General features: G+C 37.2%; 3 protein-coding genes across 5 annotated transcripts in view; 2 read left to right on the forward strand and 1 right to left on the reverse strand.

Annotated features, from left to right (window-relative positions):
- LOC111874923 (nucleoporin p54) overlaps positions 1-12318 on the reverse strand; it is a 28361-nt gene extending 16043 nt beyond the window's left edge. The window contains exons 1-2 of the mRNA XM_023870797.2: positions 12053-12318; positions 912-1253 (exon numbers count right to left, since the gene is read on the reverse strand). Of these exons, the coding sequence (XP_023726565.1) occupies positions 912-1253; positions 12053-12155 (445 nt within the window). The 5' untranslated portion in view covers positions 12156-12318. The remainder of the gene's footprint in view (positions 1-911; positions 1254-12052) is intronic.
- LOC111874924 (leucine-rich repeat neuronal protein 1) lies at positions 2059-10343 on the forward strand. Of its 3 annotated transcripts, none has more exons than XM_023870798.1 (6): positions 2059-2116; positions 3122-3256; positions 4213-4449; positions 5297-5689; positions 6932-7181; positions 7813-10343. In XM_023870798.1, the coding sequence occupies exons 3-6, from the start codon at positions 4216-4218 to the stop codon at positions 8652-8654; spliced, it is 1719 nt and encodes a 572-aa protein (XP_023726566.1). In that variant the 5' UTR covers positions 2059-2116; positions 3122-3256; positions 4213-4215; the 3' UTR covers positions 8655-10343. The 3 variants fall into 3 exon arrangements, with proteins under 3 accessions (XP_023726566.1, XP_023726567.1, XP_033611545.1); XM_023870799.2 differs by having other exon boundaries at positions 2062-2116; positions 3122-3273; XM_033755654.1 differs by lacking the exon at positions 2059-2116 and having other exon boundaries at positions 3121-3256.
- A 562-nt stretch (positions 12319-12880) lies between the features above and the next one.
- The window catches only part of LOC111874925 (xaa-Pro aminopeptidase 3), a 12460-nt gene continuing 9154 nt past the window's right edge, over positions 12881-16186 (forward strand). Inside the window, exons 1-4 of the mRNA XM_023870801.2 lie at positions 12881-12998; positions 13165-13316; positions 13652-14152; positions 14829-15132. Coding sequence (XP_023726569.1) covers positions 12953-12998; positions 13165-13316; positions 13652-14152; positions 14829-15132 — 1003 coding nt within the window. The 5' untranslated portion in view covers positions 12881-12952. The remainder of the gene's footprint in view (positions 12999-13164; positions 13317-13651; positions 14153-14828; positions 15133-16186) is intronic.

Raw genomic sequence — 16186 nt, forward strand, 5'->3', positions numbered from 1 at the left:
ACAAGTTTTGAAGCTCTTTTCAGAGGAAGCTGCTGCCTCTAAAGCACTGGTAAGCAGCTACCAAATTACATTATGTTGCATCACAGAACACAATAATCTTGATAATCACTGCACTGAGAACCTGATGTCTCACACAGAATTACACAGCATCATGTTCCCAAAAGTTTTAAATCTGTCACCTGAAATGCCAGTCATGTAGGTCCTTTTCAAGAAATTTTCTTAAGAGAGAATCAACACTGCATGGTGTAAGATTTACCATCACACAAACTTACCTTAAAAATTTCTATCATTTTTTATTTCTAATTATATGCCATGGTCATTATCAGGTGATATACACAATCTGTCAAAAATGTATAAAATTATTGAGAGAATAATTATTTACATTTCATCTGACTTACTTTTAAATGGACATACGTATAAAATTGACAATTTCATTCACTGTCATTTCTGAGTTATTAGATGCTATACTTATAAAGTTTATCTAGTTTGAATCTTATTATATACATGATTTATTTAAACCGTCTTCCAGTGCACTGGAAGATGGTTGAAATAAATCATGGACTTAAATCAGTGCAACAGGACGCTAAAATATAACCTTATTATATAACTTAGACAATTCACATTCCCATGCTATACATTCATCTTCCATGCAGAGCCTCTCCCAATAAATCTAAGCCTGACCACAGGTTTATGTTGTAAGTTGATTTTGAATATTCAAAGTAGTCTTTTTGGTGTTTTCCTGTTTGGTGAATAGCGGGGTTGATTAATGTAATACAGCTTTTTTTGAGGCAATGACTGATGTGTTGGCATAGTGTAATTATGTCCTTGAATGCAGCAATCTGAAGTGTAGTTGAGGTGTGGACTCACTCAGCTTATTTGAAAGATTTTTTTAATGGTTACATGATCCTCACCCAAGTTTGTGGCGGTGGTTTGAGGTTGGCCAAAGAGGGGCCTTGGAGTTGAAGTCAACTGGAATGGGCTCTGAGTTGTGGTGGTAGTAGCACCAGTGTTCCCAAATCCTCCAAACCCTCCAAATGGGTTGGCATTGGATATCGTGGTGCTGGTTGCTGTGTTAGAACCAAATCCAGTTCCAAATCCACCGAACCCTGTTGTTCCACTAGGAGGAAGGCATGAGCGGATACCTCCAAAACCAAAGCCTGAACTTGTAGTGGAAGTTGCACCACTACCAAGACTGAAACTAGGAGCTGTTGATGCACCACCACCAAAAGAGAAACCAGTGTTGCCAAATCCAGCTGAAAGAAAATAATGTTTTGAAGTTTTTTATTTAAGACTAAGAAATCAAAGTACACATCTTGAAAAGCAGCTGCTTCACTTTTTTCACTTATATCACCATCAGTATCCCAGAGTTTTATACATATAACTCCTCGTAATCAGGAAATTATTATTATTATTCTCTTATCATTATTATGTTACTGGAAAAAAAATCCTTGCAATGACTGCTGTATTTCTGGCATTTGAACTTCCCTCTCGCTGTGTTTAGTAATTTGAAACTGCTTTTATTTTTTGCTTCAAATAATTAATTATATTTTTCCATATGCCTGACTGACAATATTATTTTTTCTATTTACTTATTTACTTATATCTGATAATGAAATATCAAAGTTCAAATTAATGCACATCCAATCAGAAAACTTTTCATATTCCAACATGCCAAGACAAGTATGAAAAATTATACAACCAAATAGAAAGTATGGCAGACTAAGAAAGATTGCAAGTTTCATCTAGACACCCTGCCATGTTTGTAAGTAGTATACATCAAATTAAATGTTGAGGTATCATGAAAGATACTACAAGTCCAATTTATTTTCATGATACAATATATGTTAAAGAAATAGCAATTAATCAGCTTGACTTTAAAGGTTTCAAAAAAGCAAAAATAAAAATATAAAAACAACTACTGAACATACAAAACATGCAGTACTCCAAAAACATGGATGAAACTGGGTAAAAATGAAAACTCAATACATTTCTTTTATTAACCTATACACAGAGAATGTCATTCTGATTTTTTTCTTTGCAGTGACAGGAGGTTCCTGTACATAGTGCACCCCAGCTAAAGGGACAGTAACTCAAGTTCAGCAGGGATCAATCCTTGGTAAGTCACTGGAAAGTAGTGGGAGCAGAGGAATAATAAATATATCAAAGTGAATGAGGAAACTAAGCTGCTTTATGTCTTACAAAGCATATACAATCAAAAAGAAAAATGTCTCTATACATGGAAAATCTGTGGTTCAAATCCAGAGACCAATTAAACAAACTGGAATTTCACATGGTTTTACTGCTGCTCAGAGTAAATCAGTGTCATAAATGTGAAAACTGAAACCATAAATTAGTATCAAAATGAATCTGTTAGAATGGGTGGCTTCCAAGCTAGTAACAGAACAACTCAAACAAGAAACAAACGTGTTAACATTAAGCCATGGCATTTGGTGCTGTGGCCTTTGTTTCTCTGTTCAAGCATAAGGTGAGATTGTCATAATTTCCTAAGTAACACACAAATTATGCTGACACGGTGTAATTTCCTCACTGTTGTTGCTATACTGTCTGAAATATTGAATAGTACGAGTATTTCCTAAGGTGAAAAGAAAACTGTACATAAATGCTTTGAATCTTAAATGATTACAAATATATCTTAAATATTTGAAGATCATGAAATCATTTCCCATAAATTTAGATATTAATGAATTTTCCTAAGTGATAGCTTACATCTTCTGTTTATTTTAACAGAACTCTTCAGGATAGGAAATGCTTATTTCAGAAACATTTATATACCAAATAGGTTAACTAAATGCTGTACACCTGTATTTGGAAGGTACTCCATTCAAATCTCAGCTGGGACACCACCTGGTCTTTGTGGTTTTCCCTAGTCCCTCCAGGCAGATACCTGGATAGTACCTCTATTAAGCCATGGCCACTTCCTTAAAAATTTTTATTCATTATTCATAAGTTATCCTACTATTTGATACTATATTGTGTGGCTAAAAAAAAAGAAAAGAAAAAAAAAACCTTGCTGATTAACTAGCAGGAAAATGATGTTGTGCAGTACCTACATCTGCTGAGAAGTGGGTTGGTAATATGCAGCCCATCTGTATGCATACAGGCCAGGAAGTGGAACCACAAGAGGAAATATGACACCACAGGAAGTGAATGCCTCTACATCCTTTCTATTGTACTTCATTTGGGCAATCGCATATCTTGAGACCAACAGCTGCCAGTGTGACAGTCCTGTCTCCAGGTATGCATTAATTTTAAGTAAGTAGAGAAAATATAATGTGTAGTGGGCTTTCTATAAATCAAAGTGCCACGTTAAAAAGTCAGAAGTCAGGAAGCAAATTGAAATGGGATTGGAAATCTACTACTTTTAGTTCATTGTTATAAATACATTTTGTTTTCCCATAAATTTCACACTGAGACAAGGGACATCTTCAAATAATATGTAACTCTGGCATTCAGGGTTTAGCCATGTCATATGTTGAACGTTTTCTGATGTTCATAAACCTCACAAGCAAAAGTTACACACCAGAAACAGACCATAATATCCTGAGAATATCCTTAAACACTTAACTCTTGAAAGGCCAGTATTCTTGATCAAAGTAATACATAAAATTCAACTGACTTTGACTTCTAAAGTTGAGTCTCAAATACATATGTGAAGCATCATTCAGCAAGTGTATGAAGCAAGATCAGTACAGCAGTCCACAGCAGCATCCATAATGGATGAGGGGACTGGTTGCAATCAACCTTTATTTCTTCTAAAAATAAATGTCCAGGTATTCACATGATCAATTTTTACCGCAAGATCGAAATACACAATGCAAGGGCAAAAGTGTCAGTTTTGACAGTTTGTCAGTGTCATTTACTGATATGCATACTGGCATGTATGGGCTGAAGCGAGCACCAAATGTGATCAATTTCAAATCACTAGTTATGCCAATCAGTGTCCCATATCTTTCTGCTTACTGATGTTGTAATTTGAACAGATGCATTTCCAGCTTCACCACTGGCTGAAGATGTGATCTGCATGATGGAGTCAGAACTACGAACCAAAAATTTTAGAATGTTTCATATGTGAATAAAGAGAAATTTCTGAATATTCCGAAAGATTCAAAATGCCACAAAGTAAGTCAGGACCCCTCTCATTCTTGTTCCATAATTGTCTTACGAGTTTAATGTAGTGTTTCTTTCTATCAGGGCATGATGAAAGCTGCGTGTTTTCTCCTGGCTTTAACTGCATTTGCCTCTGCAGTGAGTCAAAGGAAAGGAATAATCGCACAACCAACAGCAGATAGCTCTGGTGTACATGAGGGCCCAGCTTGTCCAGAAAAATGTAATTGTACAAGAATGGGTCAGAATCTGCATAATGACCTGAGAAAGGCAGTCTGTCCTATGATACCAAGTTCTCTACATAACAGCTTCAAATCACTGCAGGTACATACCTTGTGCTGATATACTCTATATCTCTTCTCTCTTTTAAGTTTCAAGTATTGCCCACAGAAATTTGGAACCAATTGCCCTCAGTCTGTGTTCTGTCCTTAGACAGACAGAGGGACAAAGTTTTACACATGTAAAAAACAAAAGGTAAAACGGTGTCTCCCACACCTTAGCTTTATAGTACTCACAGAGCAATTAATTCTTGTTATGTTCAAGAAATTTGTTGTTATGGAACACATTAGGTGACAGTGTATAATGTGTATAGTGATAAATGTCCTTAATGCACCAAGAAAGAAAGAAAGAAAGAAAGAAAGAAAGAAAGAAAGAAAGAAAGAAAGAAAGAAAGAAAGAAAGAAAGAAAGAAAGAAAGAAAGAAAGAAAGAAAGAAAGAAAGAAAGAAAGAAAGAAAGAAAGAAAGAAAGAAAGAAAGAAAGAAAGAAAGAAAGAAAGAAAGATACAAAAAGTCTTGGGTTCAGTTCTCATCACTTAACAAGGCTAAAATAATATTGTCAAGCAGTGTTTTCTCATAAAGTGCAGGGCTGCTTGGGGGTAAATGCAGCTGCACAGAAAAACTCCACAGCACTTCCTTGGATTACCTTCAAACAGCAGCGTGAAAGTGTTGTTTCCTCTAAATATCAATATATTACACCTGATGGCATCTATTGACAGAATGGTTGTGCTTGTTGATTCACATAAGCCTGATCTCTTCGACTGTTGACAGTTTTAATGTAAGTATACTGAGCCAGTGTAATTGGCCCATGGCATGTAAAAGGTTAAATAAAACAGAAGAGGATGTATAATAAATAAACGTGGGAATCTATGAAGCAATATATTTTTATTACAGGTTATAGCAAACATTGGTTATGTCACCAGAGAGCAGATATTACAGATTGGAAGGGGACCATACATACTTGATTTCAGTGAGTGCAGCATTACTGACATTGAACAAGAAGCATTTAATTCACTGACTGACCTTGTCAGTCTGAAACTTTCCAATAACATCATGAGGAAAATTAGCAGCAAAATGCTATCATCTCCTCATCTTAAAGTTCTTTATCTGGATGGGAATGATTTAGAAAAGATAGAATATGATGCATTTGATCAACTCCGAAATCTTCAGAGACTGTATCTGCAACACAACACACTCCAGGAGGTGTCTGTTGCCCTTCCAAGCTCACTCCGTGTACTAGATATCTCCCACAACAGAATTTCAGCTTTTACTGCAGACTTGAACACGGTAAGATTTAATACTATAAAATATGGGGATAACTATTATAAAATGTGTATTTCAATGTGATGTCCACATTTAGACATGTGTTTCTGATATTCATATTTTGGAAGTAGTTCTACCCTGAACACACAGTTGGCAGGTTTCTCCAAAACACAGGTATCCACTTATGAGAGAGACATATCATTATATCCCAAAAGACCACTGCTATATTTTCACAGATGTGGAAACATCAGATCTAAGGTATGATGTATGGATATTTTCAAAATGTACTGTAGACATAGCTACTCATCATTACCCTAACAGACACATCAATCATTTTAGCCTTGTATTTCATCAAAACATCCACCATACCTAAAACCATTTCAGTCAAATGTGAGATCTGAGGTTTTCACAGCCATGACTGTTAAGATTACTGTCTTTGGGATGTGACATCACATAGTCTGATGGATAGTTACCACTGTTTTGGAGGAACCTGCTGCCTCCATCTTCAGTATAGAGCATGGCATGGAAAAAAATGGTACTGCTTTATGAGGGAGGGCCAGTGCCAGGGACTGAAGCAAACCAATGGCAGTAAATAAAGAATACTGACAATTTTTCAAGAGCAGGGTGAATGGTATAAATAGGCCATGCCAGAGCTCAAGCAGTTAGCCGCTGGCTTCCCACTGTGGCGGCCCAGGTTCAATCCCGGGTTTGGTCAAGTGGGATTTGTGGTGGAAAAAGTGGTGCTGGGGCAGGTTTTCTCTGAGTACTTTGGTTTCCCATGCCAATCTTCATTCCACCAATTGCTCCACAATCACCCTCACTTATCGTCTGGGACTAGTACAATAGGCCAGAAGTGGCTGCAGTACAAGGCACTTAGTCCCACCCCACTAGCAATAATAATTAAAAAAATGGTATAAATGGGGGCCCACCCAGCCCCTAATCCAGTGGGTGGCGATTTCTTTGGGGGGCCAAAGTGACCAGGCATGATTGTGGCCACTCAACTCCATTTCCTGCAAAGGTCTAGAATATGTGGTACCTTTATATCTTAATGGCACAATGCTTTAGACAAATTTTACCTTTACCTTCTGATGTGGTTTATGTAAAGTAAAGTACAGTAAAGAAGTTTAGGTTTGCTGAGTACAGATCTTAAATCCTTATCACACATTATCACACATTTAATGTATCGGATTTTACCTCTGCCGTTCATTACAGAAGAAACATTGTATTTATATTATGGCCAGTAATACTAATCTGTTATTTCAACAGATGAACTTAAAGACCTTGAACCTATGTGGAAATCCACTCAATGGATTTCCTTCCATAACCTCATCGAGAACATTGGAAACACTCTGTCTTGAAGGCAGAGCTGCAGTGTTGCCACGTAATGCGGCTGCTAAGTTTCCTCGGCTTGCAGATGTGACATTGGTGGCACCAGCACACTCTAGCCAAGCCGAACTCGACTCCACAACACAGTCTGAACTGAGCAACTTGCAGAAACTAATTACACTCTCCATTGGTAAGATTATTCTGCACTCTATTTGTAAAGTTATTCTCTCATATAACCAAATTACATTTCCTTAGCCTTTACCACTCTTCTCAGCTCTCCAGTGTCTAGTGTTTCTCTTCTTATTTGGTATGACTGGTCTCCCCAGTGGCTTCTATTCTTGTCGTCATTTCTTATACTCTCAGAGGAATCTTATGTCATCCATGCATAACACATCCATAGCACTATATCTTACTTTTGCCATATAAATAACATTAGACATGAATCTCATACTTTCTCTTTATCAGCAAGGTAATAGAAAGCGAACAAAAAGCAATCAAGATTAAAGTCTTCTTGCATATAATGCCTTGTAGTTTGATAGACAGCTACCACCACTTCAGAGGAACGTGTTGTCTCCATCTTCAGGATAGATGCCTCTAAAACTCTGGTACCTACTCGTATCTACTAAACTATACAGCATCATATCCCAGAATGCCATAACCTTGATATGCCATGAGAATATCAAATACAAGAAAAAAAATGTGTTTTGTGAGTATATTAAAAACATACAGAACACATAAAACCCATAGCTGAAACATAATCATTAAATGGCTTAAAAGTCAATAAATGAGCTAATCTGAAACAATTTTGTTTTCCTTTTTAGTCAATTATCATCTTCAAAATCTGTCATTCCTTACTGGTATGAGAAACTTAGCTGAACTGAAGCTACAGAACATCACACTAGAATCATATGATGGCATTGATACAGTACTTAAGAGTCTACAGATACTGTCAAATCTTAGCATAGACCAAAGTACAAAACTTGTCAAGCCAATCCTTAATGATACACAGTTGGTGTCCCAGTTAACAAGACTCCGTTTCTTGAGTCTGAGATACACAGGGCTTGTAACCCTCACAGAACAGAATGTCCCAGAAGATACTTGGCTTGATATCAGTCACAATCCTCTGCGCTGTGACTGCCATCTTGCATGGGTACTGCATAAAGAGAGAGAGACTCTTGGTAGGTTCCTGTTCTCCAAGGAACAAACAACTTGCGCAACACCAAACAATGTCAGAGGACATATGATACTGGAAAGTGTGAATATGACATGCTCTGATCAGCAGACAAGTGGAATATTGGAACAAACTTTCAACACCTCCAACTGGATGTACACTTCTGATGATGACACATGGAATATTCCAACCTGCATCAGAAGCACCTCCACAGAGGTACCAATAAACGACCGGTTAACAAATACTTCCACTGCCTCCAACAGCACAGACAATTATACATCCAGTGATAAGACTACAGTATATATTGCTCTTGGCACTGCCCTGCTGATCTTCATAATTGTAGGAACTGCCCTAGCTGTAATTTTCTCTCTTATGAAAAAGAAAAGGAAATGCCAAATTTCTCCTGTTGGAGGTGAAACTCCAATGGAACAACAGCCACAACAGGAGCAAATGAAGCAAGCTTCATCAAAAGATATGTTAATAAAAAAGTAATTGAGAACTGCAGTGTTAACAGTCTAGCTGGTTACAGCCTTTGTGATAAATCTTCAATATGAGTATATAATATATTCATAATTTATTACTAACCAACTAATACAGTACCTCTTACAGTTATCTCCTATATTCTAACTATTATTTTTACTGTATTAATGTAAAGACTAACAGTAAATTATCCATCTGTGAGTTATTTACTGGCACTTGAAGTAGCTAGACTATATAGTGTCTAACAGAAGGATAGATGAATGATAATTTTGAAAGGATTTAATTTGAAAGGAAGCAGTCACGTCCTAATTGAGGTACCATCCTAGCATTTCATTGGAGGGACTGAGGAAAACAAAAACTTCAATCAATATAGCCAATGTCCAGGCAAAGATATGAACCTAGCACCTCCTGAATATGAGTCATGAGTGTTACTGCAATGCCAACATAAGGTATTAGACGTTTAAGAAAACTTCTCTTATATGTTGAATTATGAAATATTTTCAGAAAGCTTAAAATTAAATGTTACTGTACAACAAAAGCAAAGAAAGGATGATAAATTAGCTTATAATAAAAAACACTTTGTTGTTGTGTGACCAGCCAAGGGTCAGTCAGTGAAGAAGGCCCCAGTTTAAAGACTAACAATGTGATAATGTGCTGCCTGGTCAGAGGTATCCCTCACCTTGATCTGTATGAACAGTGGAAATAATTAGCAGGGAGAAAAACTTGCCCCAGTGCCACTTCATCCACCATAAAGCTCACATGAAGCCATCCAAGATTGTACCCAGCATCAGTAAGAAGCCAGTATCTAACTCTCTTAATAGCAGTTTATTATTATTATTATTATTATTATTATTTAATGACCCTGTCACTATCGACTGTAAAGGATCAACAGTAGGATGATGATGAATGTGGAGCCATTGGTGGAATAAGAATTATAAGGGAAATCAAAAAGACTTGGAGAAAATCCACCCCCCACTGCCACTCTGCCCATTACAGATCTCACATGATGTGACCTGGGATGAAACCTAGGCCACCATAGTGCAAACCAGCTACTATATTAACTTATACTTTATATTAGAAGGAATATTTTTCACATGAAAGTGAATGCACTCTTCTGATGGCAAAAGAATGAGATTGTTGGTGAAGGTAGAATTAATATTTGTCTGTGTATAAAAGAAATTTCCCTTAATATGATGGCTCATACATCATACTATCACAGTTTCTAACAAAAAAACTTTTAATTGTAAGTTGTAATGATTTTGAAATAATTTCAATAAAGTTTAACATAAAATGTTTCTATGAAAATGAAAAGTATAACTAATGAGATTTCAGCTCACCATGATTAATTTACATAAAATTGAATCTGTGTTAATTTATTCAAATATATTCTTTGTAACTGAAACTTGCTTTGTCATCTCTTAACTGTTTCTTTATAAAGGTACAGTCTTGCAAGGAGTATGATTAAGTGTGCATGCACACACTACAAGTTAATATGTATTATTCCCAGTTTGTTTATTATAATAGTTTACTACAGCTATTGCTGAAGCAAGAAACAGCAAGCTATAAAAATCCCAATTTGTGCAGCTGGCCCAATGCTCATCTTCTTAAATAATCTTTTTTTTTTCTTGGATTTGTTTTGGGTCATTTCTATATGTCTTTCAGCCACAGACAATGCAAACAATGAAATGCAGTTGTGATACAGAAGTGCTTAATTCTTTAAAAAGTTCTATCCTTTCACAAGTGACATCATGCAACATAGTAGAAGTTTACCAGTGTTTCGTAAGAATGTAGTGCCTCTATTTTTCAGGATTGAAGAATAAGCCAAGTAAGCAATGAGCAATCTCTGGCTGCTCGTTTAGCTTAATCTTCAAACCCGCAGATAAAAATAATACATTCCTGCAAAATATCAGTATACTTCTACATGGTGTCATATTCAGATCCCAGCACTCCATACTCACCACCAGAACCTCAAATCTCACACAATTAATTTTTCTTTCAGGACCGTATCTTGTGATTATAATGGAGTTTTACTGTATTGTACAATTTATTCTCAAGTATTTTATCCTTCAGTGTTGTCTAATATCCTCTTGCAGTATGTCTTACTGGCAGTGCAAACACTATAAAATCTATTGTTCACGTAACATCTTTATTTGTTAATGACAATGGATGTTTCAGATTCGCAATCTCTCTATAGAAGCATTCCATGGTTCCTGTTTAATGTAACATTTGGAAGGAAGGGAATTTCCTTTAGATATAATGTACTGCAGGCAATTCAGTGGTGAAGAGTACAGTCTTCTGGGTTGCAATATGCTATCATTCAGAGAAAGCTCAGCTTGCAGCCTGGTGCTTCTGGTTTTTTGCTTGCCTTACTCTTCAACCTGAGGATGGAGAAGATATGATCCACTGAAACATATGGTTGTCTCCAAAATACACAGCATTACAACGCAGAAGACTGTACTCTTCGTAGTTACCAAGCGAAATATTGCCTATTTTGGGGTTTTCACAAATTAGTATGATCTGCTCATGTAAGCTTCATGCCTGCAAGTAACTCTGGTTGGTTACTTATGAAATGCCGACAACTCATAACTCTGGTTACTTGCTTATGAAATGCAGACAACTCATGCCTTCCAGTGAGCACCTGCTTACAATAAAATACATAACAGATTTTCGTTGTCATGCCAACTTCAGGCGGTAACAAAATCAAAAGAAGATGTTGTACAATACTGTTGATAACACTAGTGAGGTGGTTATAGTTGTGATTTTCTAAGATGGCATATGGCAGTCTCAGTGAAGGGTGCCCACTGAACCTGAAGAAATCATGACAAGTTACCCTCAAATTGTTGATTTACTTTCTCTTAATCAATTAGTCCACAGGATGATTACATTTTAGTGGGATGTAAATAAATATGTTCTCTTGCTTCCTTATGCCGAAAAGGTTAAGGTCAATTACTTTCTGCAAGAGCTTAGGGACAGAAAGTGAAATCTGCACTATGCAGATGAACTTCCATGTATTTCGCTTGAGCTGTCAGAATTAGCGCGAAAAGTGAACCCCACGGCCATTCTTGAGAATGGGCATATCATCCTCTCTGCATACTATTACATGCACCATTCTCGGAGAAAGGTATAAAAATATTCGGGCATGCCGCTGTAAATATACATTAAATCTGTATCACATTTAGGCATTGGAAGAATAATAAATATTGAAAGTTTGTCTATATCATTATTAAGACGAGAAAAAAAAATAGTTTTACATAGTTTTACTAGTGGTTGAAATGGATCCCGACCTGCAGAATCGTGAACCCCTCAAAAGACTATAATATCCATGTATCGCCCACTGGTGTGCATTTAAAGCCAATTTATTTGCAGACAATCTGTAAGAAGTTGGGAAAGAGGTTACGTCATGTACCAACCTTTCGTTGTAGTAGCTGTATTTCCCACTCCAAAACCAAATGGGGGTACTGCGGATGACGATACTGGTGGAAAAGCTGGCGTAGATCCCAAATTAAAAGCCATACTCTATATTAGTGTACCTCAAACTAAATACGTATAATGGAAAATTACCACATTAACCCACTCTCTTGTTAAAACTAGTCACACTTTTCAATCACCAGTGTGACCACTATAGACAATGCAGTTTCCCTATATGTACATATGACCTCCATCCTCACGGTCCAATAATCCGAGCAAGATACCAATGTGGAATATTCCCCCGAAACGTCGGTTGCCTTTCAACGGACTATGTGGCTTTATATCGCAGAAGACAGTACTCTTCATGAATAATTTAGTTTAGGAAAAAAGACGACCACTGTGAAATAACTCGACAGAAAGCCAACCGATGAACATATTAGTAAACATATGCTTGTCATGCAAAGGTGTCCTGTAAAGCGAAGCAAACGTATCAAACACAAATACAAAATAATAGAATTAACTGAAGATGACCATAATTTTGTTCATTTTCCACCATCTTGATATCTTTAAAAAGTAATGTTGCGGTAAGAAATTCATATCGACGGTGAGTATACCAAACAAATAGTCTTATTGATCGTTACACGCAAGCTTCAGAAGCAGATAATTAAAGTTTCCGAAAGAGATCCTTATTCAGATTTTCGTACTAACATCTTTTACATCGAGGACTTCTGTAACTTACGCCGTGACTTTTTTTTTCTATGGGTTGCTACATACCTTGGTGGATAGAGCTAGCAACTAGTTCCTGGAATTTGTTGTTGGGTTGGTAACGTGTGTACGCGTGTGTACGACCTGTTTACTGAAGTCAGCTGTGTGTAGTCGTAGAAGTAGAATGATGGTGCGAAATGATGCACGTAATTCGACAAATTAATTGTTCATTACTACGGACAGGTACAGCATCAGATCGAATTTATACAAATATATAAGTGTATTAGCACTTTGGATACAAGTAATTTTGTAAAGATATTGAGCGTAAGAAGTAGTAGTAATACGCTGGAATATTGTCTTTTCATTAATGACCCATAGTTGATGATAGAATGTGTGTTTTTCATTTTAGGTATTGGTTTTCCACTGAAGACGAGTTGCTCTTGTTCCACCAAAACCACTACAATCAAAGCTCCAAAGGCATCAAGACAATGGCAAGTGAAGGCAGTGAAGCAGGGGCAGCCTACTCATGCAACACATCCACATCTCTTGCAGGAGGGAGAGGTATTATTCCCTCCGTTATTTCTGTAGTGATCATGGCAGTTTGTTTGCTGTATTAAAAGTGTTACCAGAATCCAGGCACCAAAATGGTCATTGATAATACAGTCGGCCATTGCAACAAAATAACATTTTACGTGATATGCAAAAATTAATATGTCCTCTACTGATTTTATAAGTAGGATGAGTTACAACTGAAATATACTGTATTGGAGAATACAGAGTTCCTGAATGTTAAAACTGGTGGTACATATAGTAACTTTTACACCTGATAGGTTGAAACAAACAAGGGAACAAAATTGAGTACATCTTCTTGTTCATAATTCATATTGATGTTTCAGCTTTTACCAGGAGTGAGACAGGACGAATTTCGAGAGAGAAGATTTCGACTTATGGAGGGGATTCACAGACATGCTTCAAAACATGATAACAGTTTGAAACAGCACCTGGTAGTCATACCATCAGCTACAAAAGTCTACATGACAGAGAAGATTCCATACATCTTCCGTCAGAATACAGACTTTCTCTATTTGAGTGGGTGCCTTGAACCAGATAATGCCCTTGTGTTGACTGGGACTAGAGGAGATGACCATGTATCAACACTGTTCGTACGCAAACATGATATGCATTCTGAACTGTGGGATGGACCACGCACTGGAGTGGAAGGTGCACCTACATTGTTTGGTGTTGACCAGGCTTACGCATTGACTGATCTTGAGCCGTTTATCGCTTCCTTTACACGAAGTCATCGAAGCTTCATCCTGTGGTATGACTTTATGAATCCGCTTCAGCCAGATGTGCATAGAACGTTGCGTGAATTTTTAGGAGATGCGTGGAATAAGGTATGTATATTTGGATTTGCTGTGTTATATTTCATAACATGGAATCCCCTTCAGAGTAAAACAGACACAAAGCAGCAGTTGCAACATATTATCAGTCCATAACCTTTTGAAGATTACTGTCATCTGGAATTCATTCATTCATTTCCTTTATTTACCATATATCCATACAGGTAACAATCCTAGGATGTGGAAATGGTCCCTTTGATGATATAAAAACCTCTTCAATGCAGATTTAAAACTTCTCACATCAGTAGCCAACATTTTTATTGTTTGAGGAAGATGATTAAAAACTTTAATACCTGTTATGTATGCACCTTTATTATATTTTGTTAGGTTAACTGCAGGTAAATATGAATGACATAATGTAGTTAGATTATTACAAACGTTTGAAGTAAACCTGCTGAGTTTATCTTCTGCTCTGAAGATGGAGGCAGCACATTTCTCTAAAACATTGGTGATGATCTACCAGACCACATGACGACACATCCCAGAAGATGTTACTCTTTTCAGTTGCTGCTGTGAGAATGTCAAATCTCACCAAATTCTTGATTTGTTAAGATTTCTTCCTATCTGCAGGCCTTAGTGGGTGAGGTGAGTTGTCATAAGTGGAGTTGCCGTGATTTTCATCTCAGGTCATCAATTGAACTTGTGCGCCGATCCCTTGGTTTCCGTGTAGATGTGGGAGTCCCCGAAGCCATTCATCCATCAGCTTCGTCTGTACAAGTCCCCAGCTGAAGTGGCTCTCATGAAGGATTCATGCAGGATTGCAAGTGATGCTATTGCTGCTACGATTGCATCTTCATATCCTGGCGTAACTGAGCACCAGCTGTTCGCACGTGTGGACTACGAGTGCCGGATGAGAGGGGCTGAGTACCTGGCGTATCCACCAGTTGTTGCTGGTGGAGATCGTGCCAACATCATCCACTACATAAGCAACAATCAAGTCGTGACTGAGGGCGAGATGGTTCTCATGGATGCTGGTTGGTTCCGTCATGCATTTTATAAGAAACATTCTGATAAAATTTGGAGTTGAAAATTTTCCAGTAATTTAAAACAGGAAAGAAATGTCCCATCATTGGTTGTTTGTCTGTTTCCTCCCTCTGCTCTCTGTCCCATTCACCAGTTTTTCAATTCTTGCTGTGGTGTGTGGTACATGAGTATATGCATATTTTAAGTTGTAATTTTCATGTAGTAAATATTTACACAATGATCTCTGTTACTCTTTAGTTTATCCTGTGTCTTTTACATAAGCTATAGATATTGTCACATAGTATGAGTGGCTGTAGACAGGGTTTTGGATAATTGGATTTATTGACCACTTACAAGTAACTACAAATAACTATAACACTGTCACTATTTCCACACTGTACAAAATCACACTCAGTTTTTCCAGTCCACTGTTTCTTCACTAGTTGTTGCCTGGTAACGGCTTTTAGCAGTGGCTAGTCCTCTGCTTCTGGGCTCAAGTCCTCTCTAAACAGCAGCTCCCTTCCAACTGAACTATTCTTGCTTCAGTTGTCTTCCTTATAACCCCTTTGCATGAACCAAGTAGAAAACACTGTTTTCAACAGTACCTCCAATGTTGCATGTGTATGCGTTGCCATGGGAACATGTTTACCGAGCCGTTGTCTACAAACAGCTCTGCTATATTTGCTTAGCTCACAGTTGTTGCATAGTAACGGCTCTACACACTACAATATATTCTGTTAAATATTGTACATTAACCGAGGTATGTTTTGACATATATAGCATTTGGACATTGGATGCTGTTTTTTGCGATCATATTGTTATACTAACAGCATTTTTTTGTTTTGCTTTATTGTGACAATAACCAGAATTGAACACAGGACACTTTGCTGACTTAATACAGGGTGTCCCAGGAGGAATGGACCAAACTTTGGGAAGGTGTTCCTTATGTTAAAGTATGCCGATATAACCCAAAACAGCTATGTCCAAAGTTGAACGGTTACGGAGATAATGGCCAGAGAAGTGTCAAACTTTGACCGGTGTTACACACTTGTTGATTACAAAATA

This window comes from Cryptotermes secundus, unplaced genomic scaffold, assembly GCF_002891405.2.
Source record: "Cryptotermes secundus unplaced genomic scaffold, Csec_1.0 scaffold595, whole genome shotgun sequence".
Taxonomy (NCBI): Eukaryota; Metazoa; Arthropoda; class Insecta; order Blattodea; family Kalotermitidae; genus Cryptotermes; species Cryptotermes secundus.

Excerpts from the sequence above, each read along its gene's own strand:
- LOC111874924 (XM_023870798.1), top strand. The coding sequence starts at position 4,216 with ATGATGAAAGCTGCGTGTTTTCTCCTGGCTTTAACTGCATTTGCCTCT. Across the intron at positions 4,450-5,296 it reads ACAGCTTCAAATCACTGCAG|GTTATAGCAAACATTGGTTA; the intron begins GTACATACCTTG and ends TTTTTATTACAG. Across the intron at positions 5,690-6,931 it reads TTACTGCAGACTTGAACACG|ATGAACTTAAAGACCTTGAA; the intron begins GTAAGATTTAAT and ends TTATTTCAACAG.